This window comes from Anguilla anguilla, chromosome 5 (genome assembly GCF_013347855.1).
Source record: "Anguilla anguilla isolate fAngAng1 chromosome 5, fAngAng1.pri, whole genome shotgun sequence".
Classification (NCBI taxonomy): Eukaryota; Metazoa; Chordata; class Actinopteri; order Anguilliformes; family Anguillidae; genus Anguilla; species Anguilla anguilla.
In genome coordinates, this window is record NC_049205.1 from 53,504,675 (window position 1) to 53,530,403 (window position 25,729).

The 25,729-nt window shown below is 50.0% G+C and overlaps 1 protein-coding gene across 1 annotated transcript in view; it reads left to right on the top strand.

Moving 5' to 3' along the window:
* Positions 1 to 25,729, top strand: part of dusp8a (dual specificity phosphatase 8a) — a 54,571-nt gene that overhangs the window by 4,166 nt on the left and 24,676 nt on the right. The window contains 2 exon segments of the mRNA XM_035419005.1: positions 3,091 to 3,439; positions 11,261 to 11,399. Coding sequence (XP_035274896.1) covers positions 3,101 to 3,439; positions 11,261 to 11,399 — 478 coding nt within the window. The 5' untranslated portion in view covers positions 3,091 to 3,100.

Sequence of the window (25,729 nt, forward strand, 5' to 3'; positions counted from 1 at the left end):
ATAGAACATTAATAGAAAACCTGTCCACTGCAGCTCACTCTGGCAGGATTTTTGAGTGATTTTGTGGGCACTAAGTTTGATCAGATTTTTCTCACTCCTTTTGTCTGTCTGCTATTCCTCTGGGCCATCTTCATTCCTATGGAAGACTGAGGTTTAATATTATTATCCACAGCTAGCAGGGGTGGTACGCACACTCTTTTGGCCACTGCTGCATGCATTACTCTCCCAAGTTGCGAGTAAAGTTGGAAGATATCCCAGAATCTGTCTTGAGGAGGCAACATGTGAAAGAAAACACATTTTAAAACAATTGGTTTAAATGAAATGGTTGCACTGTTTTATGTCATGCATGTAATATCTCTGATTTCGGTTTGAATTCACAGTGCAAAAAGCCCAGTTTTCCATGCTTTCTTGTGGGAAACGGTAGAGGCATTTTTGGGAAGTGTGAGGATTTAGGCCTTGAACCCTAAACTGGGTGCACAACGAGAGTAATGCAATCTTATGACACGTTAAACAACATAATAGAGGGAGGGCTGTGGATTCATGTCTCTGTTTTCTCTGACTTCTCGCACACTGGTGCAGTTCTCTGTGGTCATTCCATATTGGGGTGGCATCCCTCACTGAGAGGGTGAGTGGGGGTGAATGAGAGGGTGAGCGAGAGAGTGAGTGAGAGGATGAGGGTGAGTGAGAAGGTGAGTGTGAGGATGAGTGAGAGGGTGGGTGAGAGTGAGTGAGAAGGTGAGTGTGAGGGTGTGTAAGAAGGTGAGGGTGAGTGAGAGAGTGAGGGGGATGAGTGAGAGGGTGAGAGAGAAGGTGAGTGTGAGGATGAGTGAGAGGGTGAGGGTGAGTGAGAGGTTGCGTGAGAGGGTGAGTGAGAAGGTGAGGGTGAGTAAGAGAGTGAGGAGGATGAGTGAGAGGGTGAGTGAGAAGGTGAGTGAGAAGGTGAGTGTGAGTGAAGAGGCTGAGTGAGAGGGTGACTGAGAAGGTGAGTGAGAAGGTGAGTGTGAGGGTGAGGGTGAGTGAGAGGTTGTGTGAGAGGGTGAGTGAGAAGGTGAGGGTGAGTAAGAGAGTGAGGAGGATGAGTGAGAGGGTGAGTGAGAAGGTGAGTGAGAAGGTGAGTGTGAGTGAAGAGGATGAGTGAGATGGTGACTGAGAAGGTGAGTGAGAAGGTGAGTGTGAGGGTGAGGAGGACGAGTGAGAGGGTGAGTGTGAGTGAGAGGTTGTATGAGAGGGTGAGTGAGAAGGTGAGGGTGAGTAAGAGAGTGAGGAGGATGAGTGAGAGAGTAGGTGGGAGTGAGTGAGAGGGTGACTGAGAAGGTGAGTGAGAAGGTGAGTGTGAGGGTGAGGAGGACGAGTGAGAGGGTGAGTGAGGGTGAGCATGCAGTGAGACTGTAGTCAATCACCAGAGCAGCTGGCCGAGGCAAGTGAACCATAGAGCTGGTGACTCACGTTTATAATTAGAAATGAGGTTCTGCTATGTACTGAATATAGTGCTGTCTGCAGGCCTGTACTTTCCTGAATCCATACATTCCTGGCTGCTGTTTTCCATGATGGTTTGTGGTGTAGTTCTGCCTCCAGTCAGTGAGGGAGGGAAATAGAAAGCCAGCCAGGCCTGTGCAGTCTGCAGGGTTTGGTAGGTGCATCTGACTCTGTCTCACAGGAGGGTCGAGGGTTTGAGCCCCCACTGTGTTATAGTCCTGGGGCTAAAACACCGCTTGACTGGGATTCAATATGTGTTTTAAAGTAATGTCCCCTATGCCCATTCTGATGCAGCATTACACTTTTATTACAGAGACAACACCAGTTCTTCTGTAACATTCTTTCCAGAAGATGTCATCAGCAATGCTTTATGCACCACAGTCAGATGTTCTTTCTGTTGCCGTGGAATTTTCCGGATTTTGGAAGGTTGTGTGTGACTGCGAGAGGTAGTGTGAAATGCTGCGGTATGCGCCTGCACCGCCCTCTAATTCAGCGCCCTGTAACAGCCAGTAATTAACGGTGCCGTGAATCCAGTCTGGAGGAGCGGAGGGGGTGGGGCCTAATCCGAAAGACAAAGGAGACCCGGTCAATCATGCCTGTTATTTTGAAAGCGGGGGCAGTTTATTATTGCACGCGTTCGGAGTTCTCCTTTTTTATAAAAAAAAAAAAAGAAAACCCCACATGCTGTGTGTACCCTCCCACGACAGTGTCCTGTTTCAAAGGCCGACTCACAAAAGTGCTTTTTAAAAGTCTCCAACAACAAACACGACTGCGTTGTGCGTAGCGGACCACGGCAGGCCCGTTTTTTCTTATTCCTTGATCATTTTGTTTGGAGGTGAATACCTCTGCGCTTCTCCCAGGCTGATCTGTTTGTTTTTGGGGTGAAAGAGAGCTGAATAAATAGCCACACATCTGGCTGTCGTCAGAAATAACCCCACAAATAATCCCTTTTTAGTGGGGCTATTTTTACATGCCTGGTGTTTTTTTTCAAAGCTGCGATTGGGGAAATAACAGGTTTGTGTTGATATTTCTGTATCTCAGATCTCAGGGCATGATCGCTCTACTCTGTATGGCTGACCCTCTCCCCATCCACCTTACTGACATTGAGAGCCCGTATCTGAGAGTGCATTCTGAGGCTGGCGTTCCCAAACGGAGGGCGAGGATCCACGGCGGGTCTGTCAGTGGTGGCTGAGGCGGGTTGCGGTACACAGGGTTGCGCAGGGAGGGAGGAGCGTCAGCCGGCGGGACGTCTGTGACTCATTACGCGCCGCAGACCCCCTGGTGCCAGCTGGGTAACCACAGTCTGCCTGCGCAAGCTGCGCATCCAGGGCCTCCTGTGATGTAATGTCTGCGTGAGCTCACCTGTAGAGTCTGGAGTGAGGAGGAGCAGTGGGTGACGTCACATTACAGAGGAGTGTGTCTTCCTGTCTGGGCTCTCCCTAATTGACATGAGAGCTCGCAGCAATGACCTTGCAATTACAGTTGGGCTTTCCAAATTCTGAGGAAAGGGGAAGTGTGAATTCCTTATTTAAACCTCTGTATATTTTGCTAGGGTGTCCCTTTGTATGCAGACCTCGTACGCTAAAGCCCACTGTTCCTCTCTGTGTATCCCAGGGTCCCATGGATGCCCCGAGCCCCAGATCTTCACCGGTCCCACGTCTGTGATCCCTTTTCCTCTCCGTCCCCTCCACGTGACCCCAGCGTGACCCCGCCCTCCACGGCAACCATGGCCGGGGAGAAGGAGAGGGGCCGGCGCAAGGCGATGGACGCCCAGCGATTGGCCGCGCTGCTGCAGCGAGGGGCGGGGCGCGCGCTGGTGATCGACAGCCGCACCTTCTCCGAGTACAACGCCCTGCACGTGCTCAGCTCCGTCAACGTCTGCTGCTCCAAGCTGGTGAAGAGGAGGCTGCAGCAGGACAAGGTGTCCGTCACCGAGCTCCTGCAGCCCAACAGCAAGGCCAAGGTGGGGTCCCCCGCCGCACCCCTTTTCCCTCACACAAAACACACACACAGCATAGCAACAGGAGGAAGTGTGCAGTCAGAATTACGTACGCAGTTACATCAGAGGATGCAGTGTTTGTAAGGTGGGGGTTCCCGACCCTGTTCCTGGCAATCTACCACCCTGTTGGTTTTCACTCCAAGCCTAACAAAGCACACCTCATTCAGCAGCTAGAGATCTCGTCGAGCTGCTAATTAGTAGGATCGGGTGTGCCAAATTAGGGTTGAAATGAACACCTACAGGGCAGATGGTAGATCTCCAGGAGCAGGGTAGGGAGCCACTGTTATAAGAGTGGCACGCTCACACTTAGCAGCTTCTGCCTGGGCCTGTGAAATTCAGGAGCCCCGGTGTTTTCCGAGACGGTGTGCATTCGTGGTGTGGCTGGTTATAACGTGTGACGCGCGTCAGGGTGACGCGCGGTGGAAGCGCAGCAGATGGTGGAATTTCCCCAGACTTATCTCCATTTCCTGGTTCTCACTCTCAGCTCTCTGGCTTCAGCCTGTCTCTCGCATGCCCAGAGCCCCTCGCGTTTAAAAATTCTCCTGTCGCTTCGCACCCCTGGCCTGTCGCCACACTTGATCCGCCCAGTGCTATATGAGGAAGGCCGGCCTGGGCTCGCAGTTTATCAGCGACCCTGAAACCGGACCCCTCGGGCTTCTCAGGTCTGCTCGTTGAATATGATCTCTTTTTTTCCACTCCCCTGCACGTGAGCTCCCGTACGGCATCGGAAAGCGCCTTGTGAAACTGCGGGAAATGTTTGTTGGAAGTCCTGGTGGAGGAATGGCGCTGTCCGTCATATTTCACAGCGAATGAGCTTAGGGCTGAGCGCCTTTTTCCCTCCAGCTGTTGTAGGGATTGTTTGGTGCCCTGAAAACATTGCGGTGATGCTGCGGAAGGTTGTGGTAACATTGAGAGGTAGTCCTGCAAGGCTTCTGCCCATGGTAGAGCACCACGGGCTCCCCAGACGCTGGAGTTTTTTGGACTTTTTGGCGCACCCCACAGTGTGATTGGTATTCACACGATGTGTGCTGTTAGGGTGTCCCCAGTGTTAAATTTCACTCCTGACCTCTCATGCATGTGCCTCCCATAATACTATGCGACTGTCCTTTTTAGACATTTTTTTTTTCCAGCACTAACTGCAGATAAGCGGAGGAGGTAGACGTGCCTTTCTGTGCCACGGGAACTGAAAAAAGGTTCAATTTTTAAGCGCTTTTTCACACTGACAGAATGTTGACCTGGGGTTGTGACATAACTGCTTCTGGCAGCCCCTTGTCTCCTTAAATGCTACATTACAGTCAATTCTGATTAACTTAATTGCTTTTTCTCCTCTTTAAATAGATTAACTGATAAATCACCGGCATTTTTAGGAAGATTTCGCTTATGAGAACAGAGACATGCAGCCTAATGGGGATGGGGGCAGGGTAGCAGCTCTTTCTCAATGTCTCTCTCTCTCTCTCTCTCACTATCTTTAGAAGGTGCAGGTATCTCATTTTGCCAGAGGAGCTGAGAACTGGTGGCTACTGAGTGCTTAATTTTTATATGCTCCCTTCCACACTTCACAGAGTATAGACTAAAAGCAGAAACATGACTGTTCACTCATCATCGCTGCCTTAGGAGAGGAGACAGTTTCAGATAGAGCTAGAGCTGGAGGAGAGCAGTTTTTTGTGATTGGTTAGATGTGACATCACTCCCTTTGTATAACTGGTAATTGGTTAAGCATGACATCACCCCCTTCGTGTGGGTGCTGGTGCCATTTGGGCTGAGCTTCCACAGGCTGGAGGAGGGAACCCCCCCCCCACACTCGTAATCAGGACACCAAGCACTGCTACAGGGCAGAAACAGTGGATGGAACATCATCTGATAATATAAGTAAAAGACCCCCATTATGTCCATCCATCAGTATGAGTGCAGGAAATAACCATGCATGGGTGAGCCTTCTGTTCTCATTGAGAGGTAATGGTAGGTGTCCCCCACGGCTCTGCACTTGGTCCGTTTTAGATCACACCAGCCTCAGGCAGGCCAGTGCAACGCGTGACCCGAAGTGCATTAAACCGTGAAGTATGGGTGCGCTGTTCAGCGGTAAAATCACAGCCCAAGGGTGCTCCTGCAGATTTCATTAACAGCATTCTCTTGGGAAACTGGACTCTTTTCCCCTCGGTGTGCTGATGTTGTCTCTCCGCTGCTTGTGGGTGGGATAGTTTTCCAGCCTGTGTTAATCCTGGCTGCCGCTGGTCTGAATGAGCTGGTCGCAGCTGATGGGCTCCTGTGGTGAAAGAGGCCGTCTGGGTGGATCAGGGGCTTGCGTCAGGCCTGGCTCAGCCCTGTGTGCTGGCTGTGGAGAGCATGTTGAGTGGTCTCTGCCTTAGGGACAGAGCTGGTGTCCTTTCAAGCTTTGACCCATGGGGTGAAAGTACAGGACAATGCTAATTCTTATTCCTATTCAGACAAGTTTTTAATTCAATATACCAAAAGCTAACATGGAAAATCTCCACAGGCAACTATCCAACCAATGATTTTTTTTTAAATTATGCAGATGCTTGATTAATAATTTCCATGTGACATTGACGGACAGTATTTCAGGCATCGGGTTTGGGGAGCAGGATCGGGCGCAACTCATGTCGCCTCATGTTCTGCACGAACCCATGTGGAGATTAAAGAAATTTGGGTTGAAACAGGATCTTTTGTCATATGTTTGCAATTTGGATTCACTTTGAAGAGTCTCACTGTCTGTGCTGACTGGCATTCACTGAGAAACAGGCAATAGCCCTCATATGTAACTCGATACAGTCTCTTCCTTGGCTGAAAGCTTACAAGGTTTTCCGTGACTTTGAAGTTGAGTGGTTCATAGAGGCTGTCTTGAAAGTTACTCAATTCACCGGCAGCGCTTACGTCATTGTGGACAATTGCAAAGTTCAGGGCAGAGTAATGCAATTCAAAGCGGTGACCGGCGCTTTGATGATTTCAATGTGAGTTCACGGTTCAAGGATTACGTCCGAGAATCAGTGAACAATAAACACTGACGCGAAGGCAGGTGCTCAGCAAACACGGCAAAAGAAAAAAAAAAGCCTTTATAATTAAAATCTTCCAACACAGGCCTGATTATGGCGCTGAAGCTGTAAGACAGTTTTTAGAATATTTTCGGAGTGTGCTGTTGTTGTGTTCCATGGCCAAAATGGGCTAAAATTCCATCCCATCTACGTGCTATGGAGATTTTGTTTCCTCAATTTGATAGAGGAAATTTGGACTCAGCGGTCACATGATTCGTACCTGAGACACGCAGCAGGGTTCTTGTGTTTCAGAAGCCACCTGTCATGAAAGGCCCTCCTGGTATTAAGTGAATTTGGCGGGGAGTGTTCCGGAAGAGCTGTCTCCCACTTCAGGGTGAGACTATGGACACGGGAGATGCATTGCATGTGTGAATGATACAGTTTGTTCTTTTCGATCCTTCTATGCTAAACAGAAGGCTCCCATTTGGAGGATGAAACCGACATGCATGTTTCTGATCCAAAATCTGAAGTGTCTGGGGGCAGGCCTCAAGGGGGCCGTCCATGCCTCTTGATTCTGAGCGAACGCACGTCTCCCGAATACGATGTCAGCCCCCTTACATCATGTCACGTGACACGGTGGCTTGTTTGTGCGCGGCGATGAGCTCAGTGCTTCCTGTTAGCGCGTAGGCTGAGCCTGGCTTCTCTCAGCTGGCGTCTCTGTCTTACGGCATCGCCTCAGAGCGCAGCGCTCTCGGCCCTGCACAATCACCCCATTGTCTGCCATTATATCATCTCCACCAACTCAGTCTGTGCTTTGAGTTTACTGGCGTCACCGGGTTAATTGACAGAGCGGCCTGGCCTTCGCCAGGTTGCCACGAGCATTTAAGAGTTAGTTTTTCTGGAGCTGGACTGATGTTTGAGGGAGTTTACTTTTAATCTGACACAGATCTTTTATCTTTTGTCCACATTGACAGTAACAGCAATAGCAAATAAAAAAAGGGGGGAAAAACTGACAGGGAAGTAAAGCTTGTACATAAACAAGCAATCATGTCACTGAGTAAGAAACTGATGATGTCACTCACCATCATGACACCTTGAATTCAGGATGCGTGATTTCAAAGGGTTTTTCCTGTTCTTTCGAAGATCTGCTTGAACTGAAAGTTGTCACAGAATAAAACGCTTAATTGTTTTGGATGCATCGATTGTCTGTGAATGCGATACTTTCTCATATCATGCTTCTCTTTGCTCTGGTCCTAACTAAGAGTGAGGTGTGTGTGTTTTCTAAAGTTAAAAATGCCCACAAGTGGACAGGGGTACTTCTACATTTCCTAGTGGAACATGAATACATTCATTCATGTAATCACAACCATACGCAGACTTTTACTGCTCTTGGGATGTGAGTCTCTGTGAGAGAAAGGTAACCATAATTGTTTCAGACAGTGTGCTTTTCCATCACACCCTTAACACCTGAGTGAGGATTCAGCCAATGTGATTCCAGTCAAGAACATCGCGTTAACAAGCTGAATGTTAAACCTGCACAGCTGACCTTGAACAGCCTGCTGGCTTTGGAGCATTTAGTCAAAAACCGTGCGCGGAGGGATCCGGGCAGATGGGTCATTTAAACACACCCAGGCACCGTACCTCAATGAGCTCACGTCCTGGGCTCAGGACTGACAGTGCAAGGTGACACGGGTGGTGTTTGGTATTACAGGTGTTTTGTTCTTGTGTGCAAATTTCCATCATAAAATATTCATCTGCGAATTGCTGCCTTGTGATTATTGTTCTCTTTTTAAAAATTTAATCGGGCTGTCCCACTGAGATATTTTTCAATCACTTTATTTCCTTTTTGTGAAAATTTTTTTGTTATTTATCTTTTACATTTATATATACACACATATACTCATACATGCACACATGCACACTGAAGCAGCCCACCCTTCAGGAGGACAAACGCTCGGTTAGAGGCCTCTTCAGCAGAAGCAGCGGGCCGCCTTTCTGAAGCATTCGCTCTCGCGCAGCGGTGCCTGCTCAGGAATGGAGTGGTGGGCGGTGTGGGGCGTCCCAGGAGTCGGCTCTGGCCGCTAATTTTAGAGCGGTTCAGCTGGAAAGGCTCCGGCTGCAGTTGTGTAACAGCGGGAGTTTGGGCCGGTTCCAGGACCAGCAGACGCCGCTTCAGCCCGCTGGACTGGCGCTGCACTGTGAATGCGGAGGGAGAGACGCCCGGCTTGGCTGCTGACCGCTGACCCCTCGACCCTTGACCCCTCACCCTTGCCCCGCCCACACGTGCCAGAGTGTGGAGGCCCCTCCCCTCTGTAACTGTGTGTGGACACGCCTTGGCTTTCTGGTTGTAGAGACGTGACACAAAGGTTCATTACCTGGGCCTTGGAGGGCTGCAGGTTCTATGGATTTTTCTGTTGTTCGTACTCGACACTTCATTGATCAATTAAAGCAGTTAATTACACAGTTAACGAAGCTCCCATTGCAGGCCCTGCCTCTCTTCAGGGCCGAGGTTGGGGGCTCCTGGTCTGGAGCCCCTGTGTTTGTTGGGTTCTTCGGTTTTGGCTTGGTAAGGGTAAGCAACCTCGGTCCTCAAGTGACTTGAGTTCTTTGCTAAACCTTTAATGCGTCATGCTTCAGGCGAACGGGACTCAACAGTAGACTAGCAACCAATAAACAACACTGTTTACAAATTATATAGCAACAAGAGAAACAAAATAGGCTTGTAAAATGTTTAAAACACAAGCAGCACGACCACGTCTTCAAACAAAATGTCTATAGCTAGTAGGCATTTTTGCGTTGCTAGCTAATTTAGGTGACAAAGCAAAACTGTGATATATCACCCTGCCAAACCCAAATATATATTCAAATGACCTATTTTATGCGGGGGATTTTTTCCATGAGTAAGAGAGCATAGTTTAGTTACTAACTAGAGGAGCAAGGTGCTTTGCTGCTATATGTGGCTTTCTATGTTTACATGTACATCCTTCACACAATGCAGTTTCTGCATGCAGAAAAAACCAGGGCAGAAATGAGTGAGCTGAGAATGAGTAGGTACCTGGCCCCAGTCTGAGAGCCAGCTGTCAGTCATAATTCTCTAGGCCTTTACTGAGTACACACTGCTTGCTATGCCCTTTGACTGAGATAATAAGGTGGCTTTGGCCATTGTTACTCTTGGTCTGATGTGTGTTGTGGCACCTGGCACACCTTGCCTGACTGATGGCGTAAGAGTGATTGGGGTTGGAGTTGGCAGGGGGGAGCGGGGCGGGGCTGAATGTTTGTTTTCTCGCCTCAGTGCTGTTCAGTAACACAGCGTCCGATAGTCGCTCGCCGTTTGGGGGGGGGGGGTGGAGCTTGGGTGTGAAAGGTAAACATTGAAGGCAGGTGTCAGACTGTGTGCGATGGACAGGGCTCGGTGGGTTTACAGCTCAGATGTCGACGCCCTTTAAGACTCATCGAGCGCAGGGCAAACGGTCAGGCCAGGTTAGCGGCTGAGTGAAAGCCCCGGAGCGTACCTGCTAGCAGGGACACGCTAATCTCACACCTTCCTCTGACCCTGGGGTCAGCGCAGCCATGACATCACCTCTGGCTCCCTGCCAGCGTGTGGGGTAAGATGGCCGCATGCGCAGGTGTGCGTACACGCATACATACAGGCAGACATACAGGCAGATAAGTACACACACACACACACGTATGCAAAGACACACACACACTCTCAGACACACACACACGTATACAAACACACACACACACACACGCACGTATGCAAACACACACACACACACACACTCACTCACTCAGACACACACGCAAAACATTACAGGCAGACACACATATTCATACACCCAAATACAGGCAAATGCACACATATGAGATGGATATGCTTGCTTATGTTTCAAAATATATCCACATGTAAAATCATAAAATCTAAATAAAATTTCATATTTTTGATTTTAATATCCTGACAGGTAATTGTACACAGAGCCTGTCGCTACTGTATTCTGAAAGCAGGCATCAGAAACACAGTGAAGCATCTAAACTCAGTATGTGGCTTTTCACCTGTATCCCCCAGTGTGTGCCGGAGCACGACTGACTGTCTCCGGTTCCCTGCAGGCAGTCTGGTCTCAGATCAGTGGCCAGAGCCGGGATGATGTCATCCATTCGGAAACGAACGGCGCCGCTAACGTTGCGTTTAGCGCGATGGGCGCTGGGTCAGTGCAGTACGTGCTAACAGCAGTGAGCTGGGCAAAGTGCTGCTCTGTAGATGCTGCTGTGGAGTCGGTGGAGTCGGGCTAGTAGCCAGCCGCGGCTCTGAGGTAGTGTTTTCCCTGCTGGCGGCGGTGGAAACGCGCTCGCCGCTGTCCGTGAATAATTTAAGCTGATGTAACACAGTGGTGCTTTGGTTGGAAAAAATACCTGTGCTCCCAGTTATGAGTGGCAATGTGTTGTCAGTGTGTCTGTGTGATTCATGTTAAGGGTTTTTGTTGGTTTGTTGTGACTTGATTTGTGTAGTTCGGGTCACATCTACATTTTTCTTCTTGTTTTTTTCTTTTACTCTGCAATTCAAAATTCCTGCTAGTGCAAGTTGATTCGCTACTATTAAAGCCACCATTCCTGTTGGTGGATGAGGCTGTTTGTCTCCCCCTACTGGTTGGCACAGACGAGGCTGCGCCTCACATCCTGTCATGTACTTGTAGTGAGCGCCTCTGGAGACCCTTGTCTCCATTCAGAACCTTGGTCCTCATGTTGGCTGTATATCTATGACATCTGACCTTTGACCCCTGTGTGTGTGTGTGTCCAGGTGAACCTGTGCAGGAAGCAGGAAGTGGTGGTGTACGACCAGAGCACCAAGGACGCCAGCCTCCTGTCCAAAGACAGCTTCCTCTCCATCCTGCTGGGCAAGCTGGAGGGCAGCTTCCAGCAGGTGTTCCTGCTCACAGGTAGGCCTGTCAGCCGCTCCGAGGGGGGGTAGGGGGGGCACCCCTCGGCCCTGTTTGAGACGGGTGTCCCTGCTCACAGGTAGGCCTGCCAGCCTCACCGAGGGGGTGGGGGGGGGGGGGGCACGGGTGTCCCAGACCGTAGCTCACCTGCCACAGGTCAGTCTGCCCAGGGCCGTGCGTGTGCATTGTGTGTCTGCTCCAGAATCATAGAGCACGCGTGATTGTGGTCATGTATTCCTGTATAGAGTTCAGCAGAAACTCCAGATTTGGCACAGTGCTTGATGCTCTGATCTGTAGGTAAAATGACACGAGTAGTATTAATATTAACTCTGTAGAGACATGTGATAACCTGTGAGAATAATTCTGGAAGGGGATTTGAATTTACCAAAATGCCAATCAGTTAGTGAATGAACACATTTGGAGATAAGCTGTCGTGCCAAAGCGGGAGTTATTCATATTTTACTCTGGACTTTGTTGAGGGATTGTTTCAAGGGGGGGGTTGGTAGGTTATGTTGTACGATTAAGGGTTTTCCCCAGTACTACTATAGTATTAATCACCTGTTTGTGAAGAAGCCTTTGATGCAACGAAAGGCCTGGAGATACTGGTGAGCGTGCTATGTGCATTCCCAACCAGCAGGTGGCATCCATCGCATCATCTCTCCATCACTCTGGTGTTCTAAAGATTTGATAAACAGCACGTGGGTGCAAGACGTGTGACCAGGAGAGTGTGGAGAGGGTTTTAAAGGGTTTGGGCTCCCATTTTAAATTGTGCAAAAATGCAATGCTGATGTTTCTATAAAACAGAAACAGCTTTCTGCTTTAAAAAAAAATGGAATGAAATAAAAAGAACATGTTCTGAAGTCAGTTACAACTGCTGTCAAAAAAAAAAAACAAGAACCCTATGCACTGCGTGAAAGAAGCATTGCGTAACCAGCCAGGAGAGTTTAGACAGAGGCATGACATCACGGCTGTTCCGTGCCGGTGCCCCGGTTTGGCAGCCCGGCGGCGGCCCAGGTGCGGCGCAGATGAGGCCTCCGGCCGCGAGCCGAGCCGTCCCCGCGGGTCTCGTCCCGCGTGAAGCGCCCGGACGCTCAGAACCCTGCGCTCAGAACCCTGCGCTCAGAGCCCTGCGCTCGGAACCCTGCGCTCGGAACCCTGCGCTCGGAGCCCTGCGCTCAGAACCCTGCGCTCGGAGCCCTGCGCTCAGAACCCTGCGCTCGGAGCCCTGCGCTCGGAGCCCTGCGCTCAGAGCCCTGCGCTCAGAACGCGGCTCGCGGGCTGACGTAACCAGGCTGTGGACCCTCAAAGAGGGAGGGATGGGGGGGAGGGAGGCGGGGGGGGGGGGGGGGACAGAGAGGGAGGGAGTTGGGGGGGGGGCGACAGAGAGGGGGTCTGGCCTTTTGTTCTGTGCGTTTGTTGGTCGCGGCCTTGTTCTCTGTGGAGTGTGTGAGAGAGGAACAGAGCGGCCCCTGGCCTGGCTTGAATCGGAGCATGACGTAGTGTTGGGCTGAGGATTACAGCTCGTTTGAAGAAATGGCTTTGTGTAATGGCATTACAAACAGAGAAAACGGGGAGTGAGGGGGGTAGGTGTCTGTGTGTGTGTGTGTGCGCTTGTCTGTGAGAATGTGTGGTGTGTGCATACTTGTGCGTGTGCATGTGCAAATGTTTGCTGGAGTGTTTGTGTTTTTATGCTTGAGTAGTGCATGTCTGAGTGAGTGCATGTGCATATATGTGTGCAGATGTGTATGTCTATGTGGTTGTATGGATGACTGTGTGTGTATTTTTCTGTATTGTGGGAGCGTTGTTGTCTGTGTTTGTGCATTGTGTGTGTGCACGCTTGTTTGTGTGTGTTTGTGTGTGTGTCTGTCTGTGTGTGAGTGTGCGTGTGCGTGTGTGTGTGTGTGTGCGTGAGTGTGTGAGTGTGTGTGTGTGTGTGTTTGTGTGTGTGTGAGTGTGTGTATGTGTGTGCGTGTGTGCGTGTGTGCGTGTGTGCGTGTGTGCGTGTGTGTGTGTGTGTGTGCTGTTTTGTGTGTATGTGTGTGCGTGTGTGTGTGCGTGTGTATGTGTGTGTGTGTGTGTGCTGTTTTGTGTGTATGTGTGTGTGCGTGTGTGTGCTTGTGTGTGCGTGTGTGTGTGTGTGTGTGTGTGTCTGTCTGTGTCTGTGTGTGCTGTTTTGTGTGTGTGTGTGTGTGTGTGTGCGTGTGTGTGTGTATGTGTGTGCTTGTGTGTGTGTGTGTGTGGGTATGTGTGTGTGTGTGTGTGTGTGTAACCCCTACAGGAGGGTGGGATTCTAACAGGACACGGTCAGCTGTGTGCTGCTGGAATGAGCTGCCGCAGTCATGCTGAGGTGAGGTCATCAGATTCCGAGGTCTGAGGGGATGGAGAGGGGGAGGGGCCAAAGGGGGAGGAGCAAAGGGGAGAGGTTTACGAGGTCATCATGGAATGTCCTCCTGTCCCTGGATGGGGGCTCAGTCCTCTCTGCTGTGCTCAGCTTCCTCTTCCTCTCCTCTGCAGTGGGTCTGTGGTTGTGGATCCCCTGTGAGATGTTTCTCCAGGCCCGGGAACAGTTTTCCCTTCTCAGCAAACACTCAGGCATTTAAAGACAGTTTGATAAATGTGTCAATCTGATCAAATTTAGGTTCATGGTCAGGATCCCAAATTATTATTATGATCGTGAAGTGTGATTGTGGGTCAACAGTTTGATATTTGGCAATATCTCAAATTTTGCTAAGATATGATCCAAAACCAATCAGATACAGTGAGAAATGATCAATATATATGATCCAGCCAAGACAATCCTATTACAACATACATACTGTATATAACCAAAATGAGGTTGAGGGTGCAAAAAATGATGAGGTTGAGTTGGAAACGTCAGTCATGATTTGATGTGTTGCTGTAAAGCAAACCTCTGTAAGATTATGGACATTTTAAAAAACATTTTGCTATGGTTCATAATGACATGGGTAGATTTTTGTAGTGTCCTTACGCTCCTGATGATCATGCGCACCTGAAGCACCGCAGACGGCGGTGTTTACCGTCTCGAGCTCGGTCAGGAATCCGGAGTGATGGCTGGCGGCGGCGGCGGCGGCGTACGCGCGTCACCAGCCCGCTCCTGATGCGTGCGAGGAATGGCGGGCGGGTGAGCGAGCGGCGCGGGATGTTATCTGCGTGCGTGACAGTCGCGTGCGGCCGCCGTAGCGTAACCCCGGGGGCGATGACAGACATTTCAGAGTGACTGTGCCGCACTTCAGCCTCGATACGCACCGCTCGGCGCAAAAAAAAAAAAAAACTCGTTCGGTCATGGCCGGGTGTGGCCAGAGAACGAGAAGCTTCGTAAGAATGCCCCGCGATGATGAATGCAGCAAAAACCTGAGATGAATAAGCGACCACAGAGGAGGATGAGCGCGCTCCTTATTCAATCACCCGTGCTATCGTTTATATAAAAACGGCGCTATTATGCTATTTTTACAAAAGAGGACTCACAGTGCGTGCTCGGAGGCCTACGTCATTAGGGCTGCTGCAATAACACTCGACTTTAATTTTATTCATGGATTTCCAGCTCTGGTGAGTGTTCCCTGATTGCTCCATTCAGGAAACAGCGGGAGGACAAAAGAGGAGCCCCATTCAGGGCAAAATGAAGTCTTTATGACTGCAGATTACCATCCGCAGCAGCCTGCGTGGGAGCTCACCCTCAGTCCCCGAGCTGTGGACGGCAGGGGCAGCGAGGGCATGACATCACCGTCATCACATACGAGGGCGACGGCTCTCTGAAGGAGCACCAGCAACCCCCCTACCCAGAAATGGCAGAAATATCTAGGCTACACTGTCTCTCCTAGCAACAAGGTGGAACACAGGGGGAGAGATAACACGCACATTACACGTCACTCTGCTTACCCCACTTCAGCCTTGGAGTGTAGCTGATAAGGCTGAAACTGAACCACAGCTGACCATGACACCGCGTACAAACGCGTGGGTACTCATTATGGCTTCAGACTATGTGTGTAGTGACGCTCCACACCAGTGGGGGGGTGCAGATTCAGATTGCACGGTTGTGAAACAGGGAAGAGTGTGTAGTGAAGGACGGTAGTCCTGAGTGATAGTGTGCAGCCCCGGATTACTCACACATGTATGAGCAGGGTCTTCATACGGTCTTTATATGGTCTTCATACGATCTTCGTACGGTCTTCATACGGTCTTCAGAGCCTGCGCTGTAGAAGCAGAGTGAGCAAGGCTCCAGTTTCCTGTGTGAGGAGAGTCTGTCACCCCCACACGTCAGAGCTGGTGAAAGAATCTCTTCTCACCACACAACCCGGCAGGAGAGGCTGATACCCGCGAGTTTAGCTCCCTCTGGAGCACGGGAGGAGTCATGCCACCATATTGGCCTTACTCCTCCCTCCCCCCCAGAGGTCAGGGCACAGATTGACGGGGTTAGCAATACATCAACACTCAGCGGCGTGCCGGCCCCTATGCATTCTGGGAATGCAGGGGGGGGATCAGAGAGGGAGCCGTGGCTCGGTTAACTCCCACTTCCTGCTTTCACCTGCTGGAGAACCTCCGAGCCCCGGGCTACTTCCTGCCGCCATGCTCCCCGGCTCATTCCACAAGCCAGGAGGTGACGATTTACAGACCCTTCCTGGCATGCCAGTCCATCACCGCGCCATGGTGACGGATTAGGGTGCCGGGGCCTGAGGGACGCCTGCTCTGGCCTGTGGAGTGTGGACTGGAGGCCTCAGAACCATCGCAGGTGAGGAGTGACTCTCGCTCCCTCCCCTGTACGGCGAGGAATTAAAATAAAAGCGAAGGCGCATTGGCTGCTGTTACTGCAGTTATATCACTGACCCAGTTTAGAAATGATTTTGGCTGCTGGAGAAAGAAGAGATTAACAGAAGTTTCTCTTTATTCTGCGTTTGTAAGGCTTCTCTGCAGAGAGAGAATATGCTGACAAGCAGGATTAGAAATTAAGAATTGTTTATGAGGTAGCAAAATAATGAAGAAAGTGTTTTTGAAGTAATTTACTTAATTTAAGCCTCTTGCCTCTTGGAAATATATTCTACCCAGATATATCGACTCTAAAAAAAGAACATTTTTTCCTGTCAGAATTGTGAAAAAGGCTGATGTGGCTGTTTCTGCAGATCTCTGGGTGTGAAGACAGGCTTAGCTTCCTCGCTCTCGTGGATTAACGCTAACTCTCACACCACTTACTTTTCCAAAGCCTTACTTGGTTTTATAGCTTTTGAACAATGTACACAGAGTTACGTACAGTGACTGACAGAACTTGCTTTCCTCCCTGTAAACTGTCCCTGACTGAAGAGGGTAATTACTTTAGACTTTAAAAGTTTTCTCAAGAGCAGGTTAAGGGAGTTCTGGCTGCTAATAGCCCTTTGTTTGGCTTAAAGTGTCCGTAGAGCAGCCGACCCATCTGCTAATCGGAGCGGGTGTGGCACCGTTCCTGCTTTTCCAGCCGAAGATGCGCTCTCCATGACGGAGAAGGTTCTGCAGGACACGCTCTTGGCGGTGTACAATTTAGAAAATTCATAATAAGAAAAGCATTTATTATAATTTTGTGAGCTGTTCCCTGGGAATCAGTCATGGGAATCGCATGCCCCGCCATGACATCATGCTTTTTTCTGATGCATGATGTCACCGCTCTGGGTGCCTGTCCTTGAAATTGACCTCTGGAGAGAGGAAGTGTGACACTGGTGGGTAGTGGGCTTCATGCGGTGTCCCTGGGGTGTGTTCTCCCCCCACATAACCCCCAGGCTGCTGGGTAGTGGGCCTCATGAGGTGTGCCTGGGGTGTGTTCTCCCCCCACATAACCCCCAGGCTCTGGGGAGACCATGGGTACACAGCTGGGTCTCTGGGCTCTGAGCGGCACACACACACACACACACACACACACACACACACACAAATGCACCCGAGCGAACTGAACGCTCTGCTGGACCACTTCCCAAAGGACCACAGGGACCAATGAGAGCACAGTCAGAGCAGTGTGTGTCTGCGTGTGTGTGTGCGCGCAAGTGTTTGTGTGTGTGTGTGTATGTACATGTACATGCATGTATGTGCATTCTGTATGTTTGTGTAAGGCTCTGAGATAGGAGCACAGTGACTCCTCTCTGCTCTCAGGTTTGCTCCCTGCTCCTGCTTTAGGGAGCCAGAGCACTGGGACCCTCCCCATCGCCCTCCTACTGATTCATAAACTCATTAACTTCGCCCATGATGTCATATCTGTGCAGCCCCTGAGGTGCAGTGCCTCTCCCCCATGACCTTCCTGATTAAAGTAGGGCAGCCTCAGCCTTATCCTCAGCCTGAGTGCGGGTGCTGGCGGTCATCCCCCGGAGTTCCGTGCCCCGTACTCCGTCACGCAGTCTGGGGGTGTTGATCCTGACAGCATTAACTCCCCGAGCTGGAATGTGCACGTGTTCAAAAAGCGGAGCTTAAAGCACACGCGATGAGGTCATCCATCGACGGCGGCCGCGCATAAAGCATTCAGCAACGCGCCTCGTTTCGCCCGTTTTCGGAAAAAGGCCTCTGCGCGTTTAGCGGCGTGCTAATAGCGGCTAACGACGCTTTGAGAAATGCTCTCTCTGCATGCGAGGCAGCGAAAGTAAATATTTTCAGGTCAGAGGCGCCGGCCCTTGGGATGCCTCTGTTAAAACGGCTTAATTAAAGTTGATTAAGCCGGTGTTGAATGTTTGGGTAAGATTGCAGCTCGCTGCCCGACCCACACTGGGAGGGAGTGCAGGAGCCGGGCAGGGGGAGAGGGGGAGTGCTTTTGTAATACGGTACTACGTTATAAACGATCCTGTGGAATCTCCTAAGAGCCGTGCTAATGGGCGACGCGGCGAAGGTCAACACCGATATCCCACGGGCTGGCAGCGGTAATCCGCGCGCCGTCGTGCGCCCCGTCCCTCGCCGTTCTGTCCGAAACGGCGAGCGATGCGGGGCGCTGAACGCGGATTCCTGGAGGAGCGGAGATTACTCCCCAGCCCCGTCCTTCCGGAAGCTTCCGCAGATCCAGGGCTTCGGGCATCATGTCTCAGACAGAGCTTTCTGTGGATTACTGGGGAAAGACTCCTTTAAACAGTTTTTTTTCCGGAACCGTTCAAAACTCACATTTGCTTTTCCACAGCTGCGTATGATTTCTGTGTGCATTCGATACGCGGCCCTGAATTCGCCGTGTCTCTGGTGACATTCTGAAAACACATCGCTGCCTGGATCCAGTTGGCTCTGCTGCGTGGTGTGCGCAATTTGCATCTAAAAGACTTCTCTCCTCTTTGGGATACGGTTTCCCTGCGTGCTCATGTTCCTCAGTCCACGCTGGGGGATTATTCTACCATGAAACAATTTCACTTGAAATGAGCCCTGTCGCTTAAGGTGCTAAATCAAACAGACTCTGAAAATGACTCCACTGGAGTGCATCTGCACACGCAAAGCCCACCATCTCTGAACCGAGGGGCTTAGAGAGATCGGAGGATGACATCAGTGATGGCTTGAGGATGATGATGATGTTGAAAATTGTCATCACTATTATTAGCATTAAATTGTGCCCTAATTTAGTAATAATCCAGTAACATGCAAAAAAAGGAAGTAATATGTTGCTGGCTATGATTAAAAGCAAACTGATCAATAGTGTATGTATGCTCTTGGGGGGGGGGGGGGGTGCGAATGGAAGGGTACTTTTGAAAGACACATGAACCCCTTAACCCCTCCCCCGGCCTCCCGGGCCCCTCCCCGGCGGTTTCCCTGCCGTTTCCTGCGGCCTGTATCCGTTACCGCGGCAGACGGGGCCGGAGATGGGCGGCTCCGTTGAGAGGTAGCCGACAGGGCTGTGGGTAGGTGAGGTAACCTCCCTGGAGTCCCGGGGCCCATTATTGTGAATTCTCCGCCCCCGCCCCCCGCCCCCGCCCCCCTCTCTCTTCTCCGGGCTCAGAACGGGGCTCTATTTATAGGCTGCGGTCGTCACATCTGCTGCATCTCACTGGCCCCCGGCTGTGGCCCTGGCCCTGCTCTCTGGAGGACCTGGGGTTCAGAGAAATGACCTGCCCATACACCCACCCCCCCCCACCCCCCAACACCATCCCTTCCCAATCCCTGCACACGCACACAAACTCTCTCTCACACACCCCAACATACATTTTGTCAGGGGTATTGCAGCCAGTGAAATTCTCTCAGAAAGTGTAAACCCTGCCTTCTGGCCATACTGGAAAGCTCAATTACACCAGACAAGATCAATAGAGCACAGAAAAGTATTTGAATCCAAAACAAATACGTATTTGACCCAGGTCTGTTGCACATACACACAAAGGTGCACAAAGACACACACAGTGCACATTCATACAAACATTCAAGCGCACAACCATGCAACCATTCAATCGTACACAACCATGCACACACACAAACACAAGATGCCATTTTAGTTGTGTACAGTAAATTTATGAGTCTTCATTTACATGTAGAGTGTACTGTTTGTCTATGTCAGTGTATAATTTAATTCTACAGGAAGGCCACAGAAATTTCCCTGCCAAATTTCCTTTCACTCGTGTTTCTGCCAGTTTCTCCATGTTCATGACAAAAGAAAGTTTATTGTTAATGTTAGTGCTAATTATCAACCCAAGTGTTCATCTTTGCTGGTTAACAAAGAGGCAGTGAACTGAGGAAAAGTAATATTTTAAGCATTTGGCTGTGCTGGAGAAGTGGCTGGCCAGGTCTGATAGGCTTACTTACGAAACAGTCTGAAATATGGCTCCCAGTGTCTCTCAAAGCTTTCACAGAAAATATGTTGAGCAACGCAGGCCAGAGTCATACTTGTCTGCAAAGTATGACTTTAAAATTTCTAACCTAAGAGATCATTGTGTCCAAGCTGAAAAGAATGCAGTGCTGATATGATTCAGCCACTTCTGTCAAAGATCATTTTCTTTGAAATTGCTATTTTTTTAAAACCGCTATTATTTAGCATGTTATTTTTTCTTTATCTCCAGGCATGTTCTTTTTAGCGCTATGCCCGGAACTGCCAAACTTATCAACCTGAATGGAGTTTTCTAGAAAAATGAATAGATTGAATTTAATCTGTCTCAGAGTTTCAACAGAAGCACCTCTGATGTAAGAGACAGCCACACCTTGTTACTGTACTGGAGTTTCCCATTGAAAATGTCAGGTTTTTTGTTTGGCCTGTGTTTTAGCATTGTTAAGAGGGGAGTGTTTCTGCCTGGGTCTGCATGGCACAAAAGGCTGGGTCCGTAAGCTAGGAAAGGCCGCCAAGAAAGTACACGCTCATATGGTACCATCATGTTAATGCTAATATCCTCACAGCCATGTAAGCCATCCTCTTGCTCTCTCTGTACAGAGATGTACAGTAGCAGCAATGCTAATGCTAATGCTCTTTCACTCACTTCACATGACATACTCTAGCAGCCATGCTAATGCTAATATTCTCGCAGCCATGTAACACCAGTGCTAATCCTCTTGCTCTCTCTGTGCAGAGACGTACAGTAGCAGCCATGCTAACGCTAACACTCTTTCACTCACTTCACATGACATTCTCTAGCGGCCATGCTAATGCTAATATTCTCGCAGCCATGTAACACCAGTGCTAATCTTCTCGCTCTCTCTGTACAGAGACGTACAGTAGCAACCATGCTAATGCTAACGCTCTCACTCACTTCACATGACATACTTTAGCAGCCATGCTAATGTTAATACTCTCGTAGCCATGTAACACCAGTGCTAATCCTCTCGCTCTCTTTGTACAGAGCAGGGTAGGTAGAGGGGGGGGGGGGATTTGTGGGTGGGGATTCACGCTATGTCCAAAGAGGAAATGCTTGGGCTGGGTGGGGGGAGCGGAGCTGGGACTGTCAGATGGGAATCTCTGTCATAGTCCTGTAATGTCCTCCTCCATCACCAGAAGGACTAAGCAGGGCCTTGCAGGCCAGGTCATTAAAAAGCATCAGAGACCGTTACACTTTTTCTTACTGGATGTTAAGCTCATGCTTGATATTATTTGTAACCGAGGACCTTGTTGCTAGTGAAAAAGTGCACATTAGTACAAAGCTGCTTTGTGCATTTAAAATGTGATACTCATTTATTTTAACTAATTTATCTGCGGTTGGCATTGGAAAACAGTGTCATTGTAACTTGGCCTCCAAAAATAGATGGCATTTCATCAAAGGCACATGACCCATCCCTGACCCAGTCAGCATGAGCCGGGTTGCGCTGCCCTGGCCGGGCTGCTTTCCTCCGCTTTGCCGCTTGCCCACGGTCTCACGGTGTATTTGCGTGTTTCCGGAAGGGTCCGGTGGATCGCATGTGAGAGCTGAGCGCTCTATCAAGCGCAGTAGGGCTCGATGTCACTTTCCTGGCTGCTTGCAGGCCCCTTCCTCTCAGCCTAATTCCAGAGAGCTGAGAAAAGGCAGAGGAGGATGTCGTTCTGTAAACACAATTTTGTCTCCACGCAGCGCGTTGGGACTGTTTGCCCCGCTGGGCAGAGCTGTTCTCACAGTGTTCTTTAGTCACTGCCAATGGACAGACCACCCCCTGCTGCTGGGAGCCGAAAGGACGAGGTGGGCATCCACCTGAAATTGCAATGGGGTGCAACAGCAGTGAACTGTAGGAGATGTAGTCCTGGATGACAGCAGTGCAGGTTTGAAGATGTTGGCCAGCCCAACAGCAGTGTACCCTGGGAGATGTAGGCCATGCCATCCGCAGCACATTCTATGAGACGTAGGCTATGCTCTCAGCTGTGCACTCTGGGAAATGAAGGCTAGGTCTCTCTCTCTTTCTCTCTCTGTCTCTCCCCCTCTCTCTCTCTTTCTCTCTCTGTCTCTCTCTCCCTGCATGTAGAATTTCTTAATTTAGTCTACGCAGTGTTTGCTAACAGCTCTTACTCTGAACCATGGGAGTAATTTCTAAATTAGACAGAGCAGGCAGTTTGGGTCAGGCGAATATGAATACGCTGCGTCTTTCCCGCTCCTTGGACAGTGAGCCAGTGCACGCGCTCCAGTCCGCTGCTCTGTTTGAGTTCTGTGCGGAGAGAAGAACCCGCGCGTCGCTTGTGCTGACGGTGTCGTGGGGCAGCAGAGCGCACGGGCCCGTCTGCCAGCTCACAGCCCGCCGTGGGGCGCCCCTCGCTCCCTCTCTCCGGGCGCTGTCCCGGCCCATTTCGGCCGTCTGCTTAATTGGCTCACGCACAGCGGCGGCCATGACACTCTTTACTCGGCTCATCCGCAGAGAAGCTTTGGATGGAGCAGTGCGCTCCAGGCCCAATCGCAGTCACCAGCTTTTCCCTGCCTGCCTCTTCCATCTCCCTGCCTATCTCTTCCATGTGAAAGACTCCACTCTCTCTTTCTTCCTCTTCCATGTGAAAAACTTCCCTCTCTCTTTCTGCCTCTTCCCTCTCTCTTTCTGCCTCTTCCATCTCTCTTTCTGCCTTTTCCGTGTGAAAGACTCTCCTCTCTCTTTCTGTTTCTTCCATGTGAAAGACTCCCCTCAGCCTCACACTATGCTTCCGAAAGCACCAGAACAGAAGCAGAAACATTTCATTTCTGCAAACCAGCTATTAGCCGTCTTGAATGTAACAGAGGACAAATCAGCATTTCTCCTCGTCAACATTATTGTCAGTTCCTTAATCTTTGTAATGCACTTCTGGTGTTTGCTGATAAAGTGATTGTATTTTCGGAGTTGATGTGGCGAACGCTGGCGTGTTATTCCTGGTGAGCTGTGACGTGTCATGTGATGTTGTCTCACAGCGGGGTCCAGCAGATGCGGAGATGCTGAAGGGTTTATTCGAATCATAATAAGAGCAGCTGGCGTAAATTATGGGATGGAGTGAGCCGGAATGGTGGGTCACCCGTGTGATCTTCCAGCGAGATACTGAACACCATTTCACGCCAGTCCTCCCTCTGTCTCCCCCTGACCTGTAAAGATACAGGAGGTGCTTAAAGATGAGCAGTAAAACATGATTAGATCTGTGTTTCGATGCTTCGGTGTGCTCGCCTGCGTTTGTGCAGGTCTGTGTGGATGTGTGCATGAGTGAATTGCAGTGCGCGTGTGTGGCTAAGTGTGTACAAATGTTTGTATGTGTGATGTGAAAGGAAGGAGTGTGTGTGTGTGCTTGGTTACATGCGTGTGTGTGAGTATATGTGCTTGTGTGTGTGTGTGTGTGTGTGTAAACGTGTGTGTGAGTGTATGTGTTTGTGTTTATGTGTGTGCGATCGTGTGTGTGTGTGTGTGTGTGTTTATTTGTGTGTGTGAGAGTGTGCGTGTTTGTGTATGTGTGTGTGTGTCTGTGAGTGTGTGTAAGTGAGTGAGTGTGCGTGCGTGTGTGTATCTAGCATGACGTAATGCAGCTGCATTCCTGCTGCTGTCTCTGGGGCTGTGCTGACTGTTCTCTAACCTCTGTCGTCTTAAAGGGACCACGCGCTACAGAGAGCAGGGACACCAGCCACTACAATCTGAAGCCCCAGAGGAGGACAGGCTGGGTCCTCTTCCTCATCCTGTTAGAGGTGTTAGGGGACCAGCGTAGACATGGAAGTGGTGTATCCTGGTGGAAGTGTTGTATCCTGCTAGCCTGGGATCACTACATTTCTCTGTGTCTCATGCACTCGAGGAGATGGGTTAGCTAAGCATCCACATTTGTAAGCACATCTTGGGTATTTGATCCATGCTGGCCTGCTAATTCACCTCCAAGTTTGGAAGGCCCAGTGATATTTGTCGGCCTGTCTTATCACTATGAATCACTTATCACCGTATCATATTCTGTCAGTTTGGGTCAGCACAAACCAGCACGCGTGTCCTCCAGAATGCATTTATTTTTATGAATCCCTATTAATATCACTGACTGTAACATGGCACCACTCATCTGTATGTACACGTGGGATGCCCATCCTCTGATAGAGCTGCATAATCATCTCTCTCAGTGCACCTGCCAATCATCGCGGCTCAGACCAAAACAGGTGCAAAGACGTGGTTAAAGCCTCTTCTGACAAGCAGTCTAACCTGAAGTGCGAGGCATGCCTTTGATTTGCCCACTGCTGAATTTGTCAGTGTTCATATTGAAGTGCCAGAAGAATACGCTTATGGTACTTAAAGGGCATGAATACTATCAGGCTCTATGCTGCATTGCCTTCAAAGCATATTGGCATTTTGTCTTGTGGAACCATTTCTAGTTATGCTCACTGCATATCTATACATATATATCTATATGTATATATATTTATATATTTGTGTGTGTGTGTACAAGGCTGTATATCTCCAGGAACCTCGATGCATCGGGGCGGGGGTGAAGTGAAGATTGAAGAGAAATCTGGTTTGTGTCAGTCATACGATCGCTCACTCAACCCCCCGCCCTTGCTGGGGTCTGGAAATAGAGCGACATCTGCTCTACGCACGAGTGCCGTGTGTGGCATCCTCCCCGAGCGTTGCCCTCCGCGCTGTTGCCAAGGTGACGCAAACACGGTTATCGCTCCATCTTAAAAACAGAGCCCAGAATCTCTGACAGCTGAACCAGGGGGGTCAGTGCCGGCCCTCTGCCCTCACCTCTTCCCCACACGGTGAAAAGACGAAACAAAATGGCTGCCGTCCAGCATGCCTCTCTGACACGACGGCTGCCCTGTAACGATGGGCTTCTTTCCTGGGCCCCTTCCAGCAAGTTCTGTTTGTTACTTTTGTCTAAACTGTTCTCAGCGGAGGAAAATACAGCCCGGAATATTCCCCGCGCTTTGTTATGGATTTGTTTGACCTGACCACTGTCAACACTGCTAGTTCACTGGCACATATTTCCACCTGCTTGTAATCATGCTAGGGGCCTATCTGTGCTCTTTCTCTGGTAGATTTGCTTGTAGTCTCACTGCAAAACAAAATCGGTAAGCCTAACTTTAAAGCCATTAGACTGCAGGTCTCCTGTTGTGAACTGAAAAAATGAGATCAGGATGCAGAGACGTGACTATTGCATTGCCTCTGCTTCGTGCGGAATGAAACATTGTCCAAGTAGCCGAGCGCAGTTTGGAATTGGGGTATCCAGTTTCCTCTTTGTGCTAGCTGTAAGACTGTTAAAAGGCTGAGCTTCGGCGGACTGACAGGCCAGCAGGAGCGGTTTGGCACTGGGGGGACGTTGTGGGATTGCGGAGGTACAACTGCCTGCGGACTCCTAACCATGGGACGGAATGAAGAGAAGCAATCCCTATTCCACTTGGCTGCTCTCTCTGAGAGAAATGTCCCTTGTTGAAGACTTTTAACCCCCCCCCCCTTCCCTCCTCCCGATAATGACGAAGCCCTGCGTTCATTTCCTGATGGAGACTTCAGATTTTCCGTCCTGAAGTAGGCTAAATTTG